This window comes from Grus americana, chromosome 31, assembly GCF_028858705.1.
Source record: "Grus americana isolate bGruAme1 chromosome 31, bGruAme1.mat, whole genome shotgun sequence".
NCBI classification, from domain to species: domain Eukaryota; kingdom Metazoa; phylum Chordata; class Aves; order Gruiformes; family Gruidae; genus Grus; species Grus americana.
Genome location: NC_072882.1, coordinates 2333754 through 2350823, shown reverse-complemented (window position 1 = coordinate 2350823; position 17070 = coordinate 2333754). Strand labels below are relative to the sequence as shown.

The 17070-nt window shown below is 54.5% G+C and overlaps 2 protein-coding genes across 2 annotated transcripts; both read right to left on the bottom strand.

Moving 5' to 3' along the window:
- Nucleotides 1-288: 288 nt before the first annotated feature.
- GPD1 (glycerol-3-phosphate dehydrogenase 1) lies at nt 289-5775 on the bottom strand. The gene is made up of 8 exons (XM_054806981.1): nt 5642-5775; nt 5274-5451; nt 4565-4705; nt 4055-4193; nt 3008-3120; nt 2443-2676; nt 2117-2223; nt 289-1831 (listed from the first exon to the last, which is right to left on the bottom strand). Exons 1-8 carry the CDS (start codon nt 5680-5682, stop codon nt 1735-1737), a joined length of 1050 nt encoding a protein of 349 aa, XP_054662956.1. The 5' UTR covers nt 5683-5775; the 3' UTR covers nt 289-1734.
- Nucleotides 5776-6683: 908 nt separating this feature from the next.
- On the bottom strand, nt 6684-13506 carry SMARCD1 (SWI/SNF related, matrix associated, actin dependent regulator of chromatin, subfamily d, member 1). Its single transcript, XM_054806966.1, has 13 exons — nt 13319-13506; nt 12999-13186; nt 12055-12097; nt 11836-11958; nt 11432-11554; nt 10826-10942; nt 10395-10496; nt 10149-10310; nt 9942-10039; nt 9388-9523; nt 8926-9048; nt 8598-8699; nt 6684-8389 (listed from the first exon to the last, which is right to left on the bottom strand). Exons 1-13 carry the CDS (start codon nt 13484-13486, stop codon nt 8336-8338), a joined length of 1539 nt encoding a protein of 512 aa, XP_054662941.1. The 5' UTR covers nt 13487-13506; the 3' UTR covers nt 6684-8335.
- Between the last annotated feature and the right edge of the window lie 3564 nt (nt 13507-17070).

Here is a 17070-nt window from a genome sequence, read left to right as displayed (position 1 = left end):
CCCCAGGTAGAAGAATTTGGATTCTGAACCCAGTTCAGCATTGCAACCTCAACCCTCTTTGGTCCTGCAGCCAAACTTTAACACTGGAACCGCTGCTGAGAAAAAGCAAGTGGGACACTGTGTAATATTGTGACTGAGCAGTGACCTGCGGGGGCATTCTTGCTGTTTCTGGGACAGCACACAAGGGTGCAGAGCCAGGAGGGAACTGACAGTGCCCTGTTCTGCACGCAGCAAGTCCAGCAGGCACCAACCCAAAGACAATGATGCACCGGAGCCACAGAGCAAAGAGCGTGTCTCCCCTCTCCTCTCCAAGTTTATTATTATTTTAAACATTTGTAAAGTACACTGCTAGTCAGAGACTAGGACCTGGAACGGGGGTGGAGAGCGAGACCTGCAGCAGCTCCAGCCTGCCAGCCCAGACAGGGATCAGTGAACCGCTGGACACGCTGGCCTGAGCAAACATGAGCAGAGCGAGCCAGCTTCAGAGGACCAGAGAGGCACGTGGCACACGGCCGGACAAGGGGCAAGTTTCAAAGCCACGAGACCTCTGTCCTCTCCTGTGATGTTGGAGGTCTCCTTGTACTTCTTGTGGATCACATGTCCATTGCTGCCCCTCGTGCTAGCGAGCAGTTTCCAGCACCCTTGCGGGAGGAGCAGCAGGGAAAATGTGGAACCTGCTTTCTCATCTCCTATAAAGCCACACGTAGAAGCAAAGACCAGGCTAAGGCACAGGCTGGAGCAAGCCAGAGAGAACGCAAAAAGCAATGATGTGGATCACTCATCTAAAAGCAACATGACCCAACTGCTTTGTCAGGTACACTGCCAAGGGCTACACAGCCTGCCAGCTGCTCAGAAAGACTTTGGGGCAGTTGGTCCCTGCATTGCCAAAGCCAGCCAGAGGACAAACCGATATGAGAGAGAAAGGCTGTCTGGGGACAGTGGGCATGGAATTAGCGCAGGCCAATCTGTGACAACAGGGGAGTTCCCCAGGTGCACGGGGGCAGATTTGACTGCAAGAGCAAAAAACTAAATAAACAAGCTGTAAAGTCTCACTCTGGAGCTGCCCTCACACACAAAGCATTGGCTGTACTGTTCAGCAGGAGCAGCTGGTGGTGGCTGGGGAAGCAGCAGGTGGTAGGGTGGCAAAGAGTGCTATTTTCTGTGCTGGTGCTTCTTAGAAAGAAGAGTGATTCTCAGACCCTTTTGAAAGTCCTTAGGAGCTTCTCCTGCCTTGGTGGAGCCTGGCAGGGAAGCGTGCCCTCTCCACAAGGCAGTTAAGCCAAAAGCAACAACAGCGAGCAGGAAAGGGCTGGCGTCATGCAAAGTGGCCCCGTGGGGCTAACAGCAAAGCTTGTCCTCCCAGGCAGTGCCTCCTGCACAGCCCGTATCGATCAAGATGATCTGGCAGAGTCCTTCCAAGAACAGAATCCATCACAGCAAGAGAAAGTGAAAGGAGGAAGATGCTCAGCCCCGCTCAGGCCAGACCCTAGACAGCAGCAGAAGCTAAACGAGCCCTTCAAAGAGAGAGGGAGATCAGCAGATACCTCTGTGCAGATGCCAGGCTCAGGCTGGCAGGGTCCAGGGCTGAGAAGGGGAACCTCTGCCCTTCCAGCACTCTGCAAAGGCTCCCAGGAATTCCGGACTCCTTACAAAGCCGTAGCAGCAGCAAGTTGGTGCGGGCAGGAGCTCTCCGCTCATCTCGGCAGGACCAGTGGTTTTGCAGGCAGAGCCCACTTACATGTGCTCAGGGTGGTTCTGGAGACACTTGATGACATCAGTGACAGGTTTGCCTTCGTAGCAGATCTGATACACAGCTGTGAAGAGGGGGAACCTGTGGGTAGATGAACAAAGTCACCCCCCGCACTGTCACCAGACCCGGCAGAGTCAGAGCACCTCAACTTCTGTTATGACATGCAGGACCACTGGGCAGGAGCAGGTGGGACAGTGGCACGGTGCCTCATCCAACAGGCCATTCCTGCCCAGGAGGTTTGATCTGGGCAGTGCAGAGACTGACCTGAACAGTGGAGACGCTAAGGGTGGGTTTCCCCTTCCACAGCTGCAGGAAAGATCCCAGCCCCACCCCAAAAGAGCAGACAAGAGAGATGACAGCACTCACTTCTCCACTATGTTCTTGCTTTTAAGGATGCGATGCAGCTCAGCAGACGTCTGGGGACCCTGCAGCTTCTGCCCATTCAACATCTCCTTCTCCAGCTGTTCAATAGACTGAAACAACCCAACAGTGAGGGGGGAGCTGGACCCTGCAACCCCTCTGCTGCCCCATGTTCCTTCCCTGGAGCCAGGCTGTGGCACGGGGCGAGTGAAAGCAGGATACCACAGTGCTAGCTAGGTCCACCTCCTTGCCTGCTGTCGTGGTTTAACTCCAGCCAGTAACTAAGCAGGTTGATGCAGATAGCGATGTTGCCTCCTCCCCGCTCTGCTTACCTTCCCAGTCTTGGCAAAAGCCTCAGCCACCTTGCGGTTGCGGCCACCGTAGCAGGTAGTGATGAGGTCAGCGACTCCACAGCTCTCCAGGAAGGTGGAGGGGGTGACGGGGCCCTTACAGAAGAGTTTGGCGAAGGCAATCATCTCCATCAGTCCCAGACGGATCACAGCAGCCTTTGTGTTGTCTCCATAGCCAAGCCCATCACAGAAGCCAGCTCCTACAGCCACAACGTTCTGGAAAACAACAGCAGTGCAGAGGGATCTGTTCCAAACGGAGCTCAGGGCTTTGCTGCGTCCATGAGCTGCCTGTGTGGTCCCAAGGACAGGCTCCTGCCTGCCCCTGCCTGTGCCAGCGATCATCGTCCCTCCAAGCAGCTGAACAGGACACATCCACAGTTCCCTCCAAAGCCTAGCCTTTGACCCAAAGGTCTCAGCGAGCCCCAGTGCAATGTCCAGTGGGGTTCATTCAACCGGCAGCCTCCTCCCTGGGGCTCCCTGCAGGGCCCTAGAGAACAGCAGGGTCTGCTAACCAAGACCCACAAACCCTGGCGAGTGGCTCACTCACCTTGAGAGCCCCGCAGATCTCTACAGTGTCAGCTTCCTGCACCACTGTCACCCGGAAGTTCGGTGTCTGCATCAGCTCCTTCAGCGTCTGCCCATGCTGCATGTTCTTGCAGCCTGATGAGACAAAGGGAGGAGGAGGATGATGATGGGGAGAGACCCCAAGGTAGGACCGTGCTGCTTTCCTGCCCGATGATACGTTCCTGCAGCATAGCAAGAGGAACCTATTGCCCAACTGATGGACGTTGCTAAACATTTGCAGGTCCACAAAGTGCCAAGCACACGTTGCCTGGCAGATGAGCAAGGTTCAACTTTAGAATTCCCAGAAGACAGGGACGATCCCTACTGCTGTGTCAAACAAGACAGAACTGACATGCCCAGGAGATTAAAAGCATCTTCAAAGGTTGCAAATCTGGGTTTGGAAACTGCTGTTCTCCCTGCTCCTGCAGTGTCCTGCACGAGAGCATTTCTGCATGCTCGCAGTGAGAGCATGTTCTGCTTATACCTCTCCATTCTCTGCGGCCTCCTGCGCAGCATGTTTGCTTTTGTTTAAAACACAGACACTTTGAATCCTGTAACTTCTAACCCAGCAAACTGTTCTGTTGGTTTTGGCTGCTGTGCATGATTCACAGTGCAGAGGATGTTAGGAACAGTCACCAGATGAACTTTCAAGCAGCCCTGGCTGGCAATAACATGAGATCCAGGTGAGCATCCCTTGAAGCCCAAGGAAATGAAGGTAGGAGCTCTATTTCTAAAGGGCCTTTTGGTGTCCACCCCTTTAATTTGTGCCAGGCAGACTGCCTGATGCTCAGAGTCCGTGCCAGCAGAACTTACAGACGCACAACTCTGTTTTTAATGATGTGAGCAATCACATCGTAAAACCTGTGAATGAGTTCATCCAGCTCCTATGGAATCTCATTGCCTCCACAGGGAAAAAGGGCTGGCTCACCTGAGGCAGACAGGAGTTTAAGCTGCACCATGCTCACCCCTTTGCCTCTTCCTGCTCATCAGAAATGAAGGCTGCTAACGAGGAGGGATGTTGGCTCCTTACCAATGGTTGTTTCACAGAACTTCTCTTCTGCCACTTCACTAGCAATGTTGGCCCCCATGAGGACGCTCATCTCTATTCCCAGTTTCTCATGGATGATGTCTGAGATCAGCCTCAGCCCATCTGGTCCTTCATCCACCCCCTGGGACATGACCAAGACAGGGATGAGCCCCTGTCCCCCCGAGACCTGGCCCCACCTGCCCCAATCCCACCGTTCCCTGTGCTGCAGTGCTCCAACCCCCATCCCAACAGCCCCCCAGCGCTCAGCTGCACCCCTCTCCTCACAGCACTCGAGATCCCCCACATGCCCTCACCCTTCTCCTCTGCTAAATCCCCACAAAGACTCTGCTCCCACTTCCCACTCTCCCCCCAGCCACAACCCTGGAGAGCCCCGTTTCTGCTCCAAAATCCCCGGATTCCCTTTGCAGCCTCTCCGAGCCAGGCTGCTTCCAGCTAAATCCCCCGACCCAGCACCCCAGTGAGTTGCCCGGGCAGCGCTCCTCCTGCGCACACCTTGATGAGCGACACCCCAACAGCATCTTTCTTCACGTGGCCCTTGAGCTGGTCACAGACTTTTCCGATAAACTGGTGGGGCACCACGAACAGGAGAATGTCAGCCCCAGCACAGGCTTTCAGCAGGTCTGGCTCTGCTACCTGAACAGGGTACGACTGTCATCAGGGATTTGCGCCTGTAGTTGTGCAGTGAGTGTGTCCTGAATCCAGGACAAAACAGGGGCTTGAGAGCAACTGCTGGGGGCTTCCCTTACAGGTGCCCTTCCAGGGCTGGCAGGGCAGAGCGGCTGGAGCAGAGCAAAAGCAGCCCAAGCTGGTGGCGCAGAGCCGGGGTCATATGGGGGACCGCAGCAGGCCAGTGCGTGCCGAGGGGCTGAGCGTAGAGCCGTGGGGCAGCAGGCTCTCTGCACACTGCCGCTGTCCGCCCCGAGGCAGCCGCATGGCCTCAAGCCCAGCTCGTGGGATGCCAGGGCAAAGGTGGGCAGCGAGAGCAGCCAGGGCTGCAGCTTGTCCAAGCATGGATCAAGGTCACCGGGAGGGTGTAACTGAGTGCCATGCAGCCCAGTGCATCTCCTACCTTCAAACCCCCGGTACCCAGGACCCCAGGGCTCCAACAGCTCCCAGCTATGGATTACCTCTCACCAGAGGGCCTGGCTGTTAGCACCAGCCCTTGTGCCCAGCGGAGAGGCTGCCAGCAGGCCACACTCACCACATTGGGGGGCAGCTTGTGCCCCGGCAGGTACTTGACGTTTTCATGCTCCGTGTTGATGATTTCAGTGAGCCGCCGGCCACCAACCTCCTCCTCCAGCACCCACATGTTCACCTGGTTCTCGAAGGTGCTCAGCCGTGCCGCATTGCTGCCAGCGATCTTGGCGATGGCTGAGCCCCTGCGTGGGCAGAGCAGAGCTGTAGGCAGTGGGCACCAGATCCACTGGCACCAGCAAACCCCATGTCACTCGCACAGGGGTCCTGACGAAACGGGGACAGCTTGCACCTGGTGCCATGAGGCACCGAGAAGGATGGGGACCGTGCTGTGCTCCAAGAGGGGACCCGGGTGCCCAGGCAGCAGGTGCTCACCAGTTGCCAGAGCCCACGATGCAGACCTTCTTGCCACCCATGGTGCAGGGAGCCGGGGCGCTGCGCAGCGCTGAGCCCGCCGCTGGTATTTCAAGGCTGCCCGGAGCAGGGGCGGCCCCGTCCCGCCTCTGGCCCCGCCTCGGCCCCGGGGGGAACCGGGCACCGGTGCCCGGGGCAGCAGAGCTGGCCGCTGTCCTGGCAGAGCCCGGCAGGCAGCAACACAGGGCTGCGCTGCAGGTGCAAATCGCTCCCCTGAAGCAAAGGTGGAAACAGCTCAGATTGCAAATCTCAGCAGCACCGGCAGTCCGGACTGCCAAGCCTCTCTCCCCCTTTTTCTGCATAAAAGCATTTTATTTTCCCCCCTTCCTAAAAAATAATGGGGTTTTGCTCCCCCAGGTAAGAAATATGAACCATCTGGTTGCAGACCCAGGACACAAGTCCTGCCCTCATCTCACAGCCTTACACTACTGCCTGACCTTAGGCAAACTGCCCTTCTATACGCAGAGGATCTCTTTCCCTTCCAACAAGGGCTTACAGGTTTTCTGTAAAACATTTCTACTTTTATAAATAGGGCAAGGTGAAGAGAGTAATGACCCTTCTGCATAGTTTTAAACCCTTGTATGTAAACTTTAATACAGTTTCCTCAAAATTATGCCCGACTCCCATAGGACTTGTAACAGGCTGTCACAATTCTGCAAGGCAGCAGTGTGGAAACAGGGCTGCCGAGATTTTATCAGCAGCTTGGCCACTGGACTTCCAGTTTTGCTCAAGTTACTTTGTTTACCACAAAAGCACTTTGCAAAGGCTTAACAGACTCCGCAAGCCAGGAGATCTTTACATGAAATGGTCTCTATAAAAGGCCAAAATATGAAGAACATTTTCTCTCCCATCTCTTAACCCAGTTGGCTGTAAAAAAAAAAAAATAAATAAAATAAAAAGTGGAGATAATCCTGTCCCTTCTCAGGGAAGTAAATGAAGTGTCACCAAGGCAGCTGCTGAGAGAAAGCATGCTGTCAGCACAGAAGGAGAGAGGACAGCTTCCTTCACAGGAGGCTTTTATTAAAACCGGGTGACGTCTACAAGGATACAGTACAAAAAAAAAAATTTGGTCCATGGAAAAAACCATAATATTCAGTTAAGAAAAGCAGTTATTCTGCAACAGCTATGTTTGCCTACGCAGTACTCAGCATCCTTCATGTGTGATTACCCTGAGGAGTCAGTGGGCTGCTTCACCAGCACCAAGACCTTCACCCCAGTACCACAGAGGAGCCATTTCATAAGGGGGCAAAGGAGAAGGGAAGTCGAGAGTCTATTACTCACAGACATGTAGTAACACAGACACAAGGAGTAGGGCCACCCAGGCTCCCAAATTCATAGCAACCTTCCCAACCCCCCCAAAGCTGGGTGTAGGGGATGGGGGGGGTTTGTCAGTAACGTGACTTTGCAGCTATTCCAAGAGAACATGACCAACTTTCAAGTCCATTTGTGTTACGGTCCGAGCAGAAATACAGAGATCCAGGCTAAAAGAAGCCATTCTCTTATGCCTGACCACTAGTTCACTAGTAATTCATTCCATGAAGAGGCATCCGGGCTGCTACTCCCACAGTAGAGAAAATCTACTTGTACATTCCTGAACCATGCTGGGCCCTACAGCAGCCCCAGAACCTAAAACTTGACTAAAAACCACAGGAGCTTCAGCATGGAAACACCTGCTAACGCATATGCTTGGAGCTACATCCATTCCTAAGGACTGTCCTGTTACCCCCTCGGATCCACATGAAGGAGCCTCTGGTCCCCACAGCAAGTGACACAGGATAACTGTCCCAAAGCAACGAGCCTACAACACTGCGCCCCTGCACAATTCCACCAGGCAGTTGCTGCATCCCCTCTCCCAGCTACAGGGAAAACAAGCAGCAGATGGCTTGCTGGAACCGCAAGCGAAGGTCTTTTGCAGTGAAGTCTCGCCACTCCAACGCTTCCACATCCCTGCAGTAAGCCAATGTCCCATCTCCCCTGTGATCCCAGCCTAGGACAGTCTGTCAAAGAACACAAAGGGAAAAGGGCAGGAAAGAGGGACAAGGGAAGAAGCAATTCTCTACACAGTCCAGTAACTTCCTCAAGGAGGAGAGTGACCTATGAGGCAGCCCAGTGCAGCAGCGCCCTCCGAGCGAGGGAGTAAGGGCAGGGAGGTATGTCAGCTCATGGCATCCTGCCCACTACATCTCCTGGCACCTTGCTATAAAATGAGGCAGGGAAGATAAGAGCCATAGAACTCCACCCTTATGGCAGATCCAGGCAGGTCTCATGTGTGCCACAACTAGATGCTAGTTGGGGAGGAATGGGCTGTGGTTTCTGAACTCGAGAAAGGCTCCAAGTCAGCAGTCGTACTGGCTACTGGGGACACTACGGGCAGTGCGGAGTCAAGGGGAGGCTCTTGGAAGCCTTGGGACTGACACGGCAACAGTCAGGAAGAAAACCAGGTAGAAATGTGTGCTCGTTGGAGCCTGTCTGCTTGCCACACCCCAAAAGACCCCAGGTGTCCTGGAGCTGCCCCAACAGGGACAATGCCAGGATGAATAATGATGCAGGCCTCGCTGCTGGAGTGGAATTATGTCAGCCTTAACAGCGTACTCTGCAGCCCTCCATCTCCACAAATAGCCGTGATGCCTTCTGGCTGGGGAGGAGTGGAGCAGCCTATGTGTTACGGATGCCCAGGGCCTGCTCCAGTTCCTGCCGTCTTTGCTGCACCTGCAAGAGAAGCCAGAATTGCAGCATTAACATACTCAGACGGTGCAGCACCTCAGCATCCGAGTAACATGAGACGCAGCTGGAAAAGGGTGAACTCAAACTGGGACCAAGATGCATGTGAAGCTTAGCACTGCCACTTTCCACCACGGATTGACAGGTACTCTGAGCCACGGGGTACAGAGAGGGACCCCTGCTCGGGGACACCCACCTTGGAGTAGAAGTATCTGCACACGGCTTCCTGTGCCCACGGCTGGAAGTAGAACTCAGCTCTACGCTCCTCTTCAGGATTCCCGACAACATCAGTCATTGTCTGGAGAGCACAAAGCACAAAACCATTCAGGGAGCGCAAAAGCTCTGACTGCACTGAGCAAACCCACCCCCCCTCCCCTTTCGTCAAAGACATTTCAGTACAGTCAGGTCAGGTCCTTGTGTGTCTTGCTTTCTGAGCAGGAAATTGCCTCTCTCTCTGTGGGAGCCGGTTATAATGAGGGAAGCGTGTGGAAGGTGGATCCAGTCACACAAGACAAAGCTTTTACCTTTAAATCCCGGCACTGGGACTGTAGCCAGTCATTGATGAAGCCCTGAGGATCTCGGGCAAAGCTCAGCATGAACTCACGCTGGGTCTTCAGCTGGTTAATTGTCTCTATTGTTTCATGGATCTGAAAGAGATAAGCACAGCAACTAAACTGCTGAGTAGGGGAAAAAGTCAGACAGAAACAACAAGAGACCCAACACACGAAGGCAAATTCTTATACTCCCTAGTCGATTTGCACCTATCAGACAGGTTTTTCAATCATTACCAGTTTTCCCACTGACCACTTGCTTTAAAACTACACTTCCAGGTAAAGCCACCTATTTGTAACCATGGCTGACCCCGCTGCAGCTTCCATCACACAGCGGAGCACAGCTGAACTCCTGTCCTGTTCAGGGCTCGCCTGCTCTGGAGACAGATTCCTACCCAGCACTGAGGAGAGCAGACCCACAGGAGCTCCTCCTACCTTGTTATCCAGAGCAGCGATCTCCTGTTGGCTGGCTGTGGATAGCAAAAAGGAATTCATCTGAGTTTTCAAGGTATCATCCACCTCCACATCAATGTCATAGCAAGCTGTTTTCTTCTGGTCATTGGGATCAACACTAGAAAAAAGCCAAAGTAAGTAAGTAGCTCAAGAAAGCACCAAACTGTAGCTCCTCCAGGATACTGCAGCACACGGACTGCAAGCAGGGACCAGCTAAGCTGGCGTTAAGCTTTGGCTCTAACACCAAGCAGCAAAGCTCCACTGATGGCTTTGCAGCACGAGGACCAAGTGATTGTTCCAAGCAGATTTCTATCTACAACAGTGTAATGCAAAGGACAGCATGAACGTGGGAGTGCCTTGCGGAAAAGAGGGATGTGGTAAATGAAAGAGGCAGCTGTTCTTGTACGAAGAAACAACAGGCAACATTGGAACTGCTGCTGAAAATCAGAACACATTACATCGTCTTCCTGTGCTGGCCTCACCCATCCCTTCCACTCTTCTTCCTAGAAATATGAAGTCAAGTGGACCAGTCTCACCTGATGACATGATTAATGATGATCGGTTCCGGGGGCATAAGCAATGCATGAAGTCTTTGTGGGATTTCAGAGAACTTCATCCGCTGAGATTCAAATATCTGTGACAGAAACACAGGGCTAAGGAAAGGTAATGGGAGCTCAGTGCCAGCAACCACTGGCTGCTGACAAAGACAAGCCGAAACAGTCGCTTGTTCCAGCCACAGTTACCTGCTGGAGGTATTTGTCACAGATGACATACTCCCGCTCGTGGGGGTCCTGGAGCTTGTGGGTCTTGATATATTGCCACAATGCCTGGATGATCACTGGACGGGTCTGAGTGTGAATCCCCAAGAGACGAGCCAAGCGGGGATCCAATTTGAACTGGGGAGGCTGAAACGACAGGCACAGAAAGGTGAGATGGCCACAGACACAGCTAACGGTACACGCCCAGCACTGCTACTCCCAACATCTTACCTGGTAATCCAGCATCAGAAGGACAGTACAGCGCACATTTACATCTCCCGGCCTCTTCACCTGGAAGCCGTCTGTCTCCTGAGTTGTAGCAGTCCTGTGCCACTGAACAGGAGAAGCCATTTAGAAGCACCCCCAAGCTTCATTCTCTTTGCTCCCGCTGCTTGGCGCCCAACAAGCTTGCCAGTAAATCCCACCCACCTAGAGAAAGTTCACCTTATTCCCACTTACAGCTTGAAACAAGAATTAATACATTTGTTCAAAGCCCCAGCAAGTCAAAGGAAAAGCTAAGATAAGAAATCAAGAGCTCCTGGCTCCCAGCCACTTGTTCAAGCCTTAAGTATCCCCACCTCTCAAGTTACAAATGATATACAAAGCCTGTCTGCTGAAACACCAACCCATTTTTAGTGGTAACACAGCAAAAAGAAGCTCACCTCTACCAGGTGATTGTCAGGGCCATACAGGTCTTTATCAAGTTCAATGACCAGAGATTTAAAGAAGGATGAGAACTTTCTTTTCTGCTTGGTGGCATCATATTTGGACAAAGCAGACTGCAAGCAACACAGGAAGGAAAAGTGTTAGGACAGCAAGTCTCAGCACTCAAGCACAGCCACCGTGCACGACAGCGTTCCTTTAAGTTCTGAACACCTAAATTCACCAACGTGTGCTTGAAAATCAAGTTTCAAGTCAGAAAGTGAAAGACTGGAGTTAAAGATGAGCTTGCAGGAATTAAATCACTCAGCAGTTACATACAATGCAAGTGCCCTGCTTCTCAGAGCCAGGGTACGCAAGTGCCACTGATCTGCTCTCACCATTCATTCTTAGAGCTATAAGAACTTTGTATAACTCATGTCCTGCCACGGGGATACCCATCGGTCTCCAAGTTGGGCTCTCGGTCTCTTCACCATCAGACTCCTTGGAAAACAGAGATGAAGGAGGATATCAAGCCCCTAGCTATACTCTCAGACACTAAGAAACTGGTTTCATTGCCAATTCCAGATCCATAAAGTCACCTCTGTGGCTGGGTATTTCACACTTACATCTTCCAGCAGCCGTCCTTCCACCCGAAGCTCCCAGGAGGCGACTGTTCCTTCACCATCCTCTGCATCTGACTTGGCTGGATTGAAGGTATTGGAGATAAAAATACGTAGCTTTCGTTTTTGCTAAGAGAAAAAGCATCGTCTCAGTGTTAATTCTGAAATAAAGGGCTGACTATCTTACTTATGTTTTGCTAGAACTAAGCTTAATGTTTTTTGCTGCGTGATATTGCCCCCCTCCCATGGCAGACAGCAAGGAAAGAGGCATTTCTGGTTCCACCTCTCAGTTATGTCTGGAGCATTAAGATTCCAGGGACACGACCCGAGCTTCAGTGCTCTCCTGCTGGCTTAATGCAAGCAAAAGCCTCCAAACCTCGCTCAGGATAACTATGACAACCCTCCCCTACCTTAATGGGTCGCTTCAAAGCCTCCTGGATATCTAAGCGTTTCCTCATGATCGTCTGGTCCAATTTCCTTTCAAAGGCCAGCAAGTCCATGTAGGCCTGAGACTCAGGTACAAGTTCACGAATCTAGAGCCAATCAAGAACGCAAATCACCGTCAGCTTGCCCACACTTCTCCGGTCTACTTCGTATCAACAGAGACTGCAACTTCATGTTCCACTCACCCTCTGAGGTAGAATTTTGTCAGCCATCTTCTTCTTTTTAGCGCTGTTGAGGAAGAAGATGTAGACGCAGGCATTAAAATGGCAACGGCTTTGTGCAAATTAACTGCAGGCGTTCACGAAGGGAGCAAGATGACGGCTTACTCTCTGGGTTTGTACTGCGGCACGAGCAGCACGCTCAGCCAGGATGCCAGTCTCGGGCCCAGGCTCTCACGTTCAGAGGCACTTATCGTGACTGGCAGCGCAGAGCCAGGCTCTTTATTCCCACAGCCCCTGCCAGGCCTCCAGCACCGCGAGCTGACGAACCCCACAGCAGCGTGACTAACTGATTACCTGAACGTGTCGCACCCCCACGAGAGCTCAGAAAGCGCGGTTACATCATGCTGAAAAGGCCGTGCTGACATAATGCCAAACAAAGCGACTCTCTAGCCTCAATTAGCTTTAGACTGACTTTTCTAGGAGATGCATTTGAAATCAAGGGGTGAATTACCCGTGTTACTGAGGAATCACATCACACTGCCAGAAACGTGACATAAACTGCTGTTGCCCAGCAGCTGCACGTTATTCTTTCACCTGCTGGAAGCCCCCCTCTCCCACAGGAGCTGCATGAGAAAGCCCATGTCCCTTTCAGCCCCCCAACAAGCAGCCGCCGTGAGAAGGCAGGGCGCCCCGACAGCCAACAGAAAACCTTTGTGCTGCTCCGCGCCGCCAGCCGATGCCACCGTCAGGGACCGGTGCCTCCCGCCGCCCCTGCCCCCCGGCACAGTCCCCGCTTCAGCGAGGACTCACCGCTCGTTCTCCCATTTCGGGGGTGCCTGCCCGCACCCCCAAACCCGCCCTCTCCCCATGAGGTACGTGGGAACAGAGGCAACGCGCCTGTGCCCGCGCCGGGGGATGTCCCGCTGCCCGGGGATGTCCCGGGACGCCCCGGGGATGCCGGCCCTTACTTGTGGTTGCGGTTGGGCACGGCCTGCGGCTGCACCTGCTGGAGCTGCTGCGGCGCCGGCCTCTTGCGGGCCTGGTCCAGGCTGGCCTGCGCCATCCCGGGCCGCACCGCCGGGCTCCCGCCGTAACCGGGCGGCCCCATGGAAGGGCCCTGCGGCGCCAGCCGGCTACCCGGTAACATTCCGGGGCGCTGCGGAGAGAAGAAAACCTGTCCAGCGCCCACCGGGAGCGGCCGTCCCCGTCCCCGTCGCCCCCGCTCCCTCCCGCCCCGCCCCGCGCAGCGCCGGTCCGCGCGCCCCCGCCGGCCCCTCCCCCGCCTCACCGGGTAGGCGGCTCCCGGCAGCGGCGAGCGGTACAGGCCCTGTCCCGGAGCCGGGCCCATGCGCACCGGCCCGCCCGGCGTGCCCGGTCCCAGCGCGCCGGCTCCGGCAGCGGCCCCACCGCCGCCGCCGCTGGGAGTCACCGACTGGAATCCCGCCCGCGCCGCCATCTTCTCCAGCACAAAGGGGAGCGGGCCGGAACCGGATGTCCGTCATAGAGAGCCCGCGCGGGGGGGCCGCGCTAGAGAGGCGCCGCCCGCAACCGTCGCCCTCTGCCGGTTGGAGGCCCGCGCTAGGGGCGGGGTGCTGGGGGGGTGCAGGGGGTACACGGGAGGGTGCAAGGGGGACACGGGAGGGTGCGGGGTGCTGGGGGTCCTGGGGGGTACATGGGAGGGTGCTGGGGTAATGGGGGTGTTGGGGGGGGGCGCAGGGGGTACATAGGAAAATGCGGGGTCCTGGGAGGTGCTGGAGTTGGGGGGGGGAGGTGGGGGTTGGGAGGTGCTGGGAGTGCTGGAGCTGGGTCCTAGGGGGGTGCTGGGGTAATGGGGATGTATGGGAGGGTGCAGGGTGCTGGGGGGGTGATGGGGGTGTATGGGAGGGCGCAGGGTCTCAGGGCAAGTTCCTGGGGACTACGGGGGGATGCAGGGTCCTGGGAGGTCCCGGGAGGGGACAGGGAACATGAGGGTTGTTGCTCTTGGGGGTGCTGGGGACAATGTTCGTGGGGAGCCTGTGGGGGATGCGAGGGCCGCAGGGGAGCGGGCGTGAGGAGCAGGGTGGGAGAGGCAGTGGGCTGTGTGCTAGGGGCTCTCGTCTCTGTGCAAAAACCACCTGTAAGAGAATTTGCAGCTCCTTGAATCCTTAAGCTGGCAGCCATCGAGCTCCCTTCAGGTGTGCTCAGGGACTCATCTGCCTACCTCCGCTGACATCGCACTTGTTCTGATCTCTCCTGTCCTAGTTTAGCCTGGCTGATTTCCACTGCAGCCCTCAGAGTTACTGCACGGGAGTTGTTCATCAGAGCTGCTCTGGGGTTGAGGAGGGTTGGGGTGTCAGTCCCACGCTTGCCAGGCCATAGCTGTAGCACTCGCTGTTAGAAATACGTGCCTATTGCAGGAGATGCTGGTCCTGAAGCCTCCCTGGCACTGGGATGTGCCCGGAGGAAGGCGGCTTCGCCCCAGGGATGGGAGACTCCAATGTGCAGACCTGGCAGTGACACCTCCCACCAGAGCTCCTGTCCTTAACGAGTAAGATTATTGGGGCATAAATGGGCACGAATGCAGTCAGTTTGTTCAGGTTTAGGCTGAGCACCCAGGAAAAGGATTCCTGTCTCCCTTGACAGTGACTTGGGTTGCTACAGAAAGCATGATGTTAGAATTAAAGGCCACTTTCTGCAAGTATTAGCATTAAGTTCCTTATTCCCCAGAGCACTTACCCTTGTGGTTGCTCTGAGAGAAGAAGGGACACAAATCCATCCAGCATTAATCTGTGAAAAAAAGCCAAGTGAGCAGTCACACCACAAGTATTAATTAAGCAATTAACGATGATCATGGGTCATTTCAGAGGCTGTCCTGTACAGTGCGTGGCATTGTTGACTGAGGAAAGAAGTGGGGATGTCTTGGCACCTTTTCTGCCAGATACGGCATTTTCTATCCTTGATTAAAAACATGAAGCTTTGAGCACAGCCATTAACTGTTGTCTCAGCATCCATGTGTCCGTGTAGTTAATTTAATGCCACCTCCGACAGGCTTGGCGCCCAGCAGCCTTATGAAATATTCATGGGGAGGAAAAGCAGTGGAACTTATCTGCTCCGTATTGTTCAGATGCAACTTTGAGACTTAAAGCCTGGCAGGAGCCTTTTGGGCAGGCTGGAAAGCTGCCTGGCCCTCCTGGGAGGGACACGCGGCGTGGGGCGGGGTGGGAGTGAGAGAAAGCAAGGACTAACCTGAGAAGTGGAGAGAGGGAAGCGAGACTTAGAGAGCTGCTCAGCTTGGCACAGGGAGCGGGTGAGCTACAGGGTGTTCTTGAGAGACCCCACGTTGCATGAGCCGAGCTGAGAGCGACCCCGGCCCTCTGTCCCCAGGGATGCTCTGACCAGTCCTCTTTGTCCCCTGACACTGTTTTGTAAGAAACAGGGCTCAAATAACCCCAGCTTCCTTGGCTCAGTGTCTCCTTACGCTTGTCCTTTCTCCTTTCCTCTGCGCTGAAGGTTTGGTTGGTTCCCTTCCCAGTGGGAAGGGTTTGTGAAACGCTACCCAGCGCACCTTGGTTTTACTGCACCTGCTGGCACAAGGCAGCTCCTCTGAAACCTCTTTCCCCAACCAGTACGGCTCTGGCTCCAGGCAGCCGAACAGCATCCAGGACTGTGTAATTATATCTCAGCGCCTGTTTCTGCTGGCAGCTTTAGCAGCGAGCAAGTGGTAACCGGGAATTATTGCCAGGGAGAAGAGGTGATGCTATCTCTGCCGTGGTTATATGCGTGTTGCGTGATTAATCCTTGCTCTGTAGGGTTTCAGCAGCCACACAGTCCGCAAGGTAAACACAGCGGCGTGCAAGCAGGTGCTTCCCAGCATCTCAGGCTTAGGTGTGTCACACCTCATCCTCGCGTGCATCGTCAGAGATGATTCCCGTGAAATGTAATTAACTCCTTGTCTTGTGCACAGCGTGAGTCTCGCACCACCGAGTGACAGATGTGGATGCACGCGCACTGCCTGCACCACGCACCTCGCAGACTGCCAGCCCTGTGCAGCCTACACGTGGCGTGCCCATCCGTGAGCCGCCGTAATCCCAAACGGGCTGAAGCTCCCCGGCCTGTGTACGCTATCCTGCAACACTCTGATGGTGCACGGTACCGCTGTGAGTCCAAAAACGTGCAGCTTTTCCACTTCATAGCTGAGAGCTGCTCACATTGGTGTCCTGTCTGGCTACCTGCCGTGTTCCCACGGGAACTGCATCAGCTGTGCTGCCTTTGGGGTCCAGGCGCCTCCTCTGCGAGTCCGTTCCAGGCTGTGGCTCACAGACATCGTGTCCGGCGGCAGCAGAAACCTCAGACGGCCGTGCTGGGGATGCGCCTATGCAATGTGAGGCTGTGACAGATGGATGGGGTGACCCGCTCCCAGCACAGCCCAGCAGGTTAATGGGGAGCTGTAGAAGAGATTACAGCTTGCAGAGACGGGGTCACTGCCTGCCCCCTGCAACAGGAGCTGCTGTGAATGCCGCTGCGGAGGCAGCAGGCATGGTCAGCTGCTCTGGCTACTCACAGTGGCTGGCTGCAATTAATTTAGGTTCATTAACTCCCTTCTGGGCTTAGCTATATTATCTTGTTCCTATTCAAAGCCCACCCCGTGGCTTTTGCAGCACCAACTCTGGCAGAGAAGGACCGGAATAGCAGTGAGACCGTTCTAGTTTAAATGCAAAACACCCGTCTGCCATTTCCAGGAGCAACAGGGACGTGGCCAGAGCCAAGTGACCGAGGGGCGTTTGGCATTTTGGTACTCCCTGCCTGCTGCCCACTCACTGTTACTCAGTCTCCATGGGGTCCCGAGGGCTTTTTTTGGATGCCCAGTGTTGGATCCGGCATGGTACTTTTGCTCTTTGTAGCTGGAAATTTTGAGGACAAGAAGTGCGTTTACGTATGGCTTGTGCTACAACTGCTACTAACTTGGTTAAATTAAACCCAGGTGATATTCAAGCTAGTGACTCATTTCTGCTGAATCTCAGGTGTCTGTCCCAAACCACAGAAGTGCTAGAGTTGTCAAAG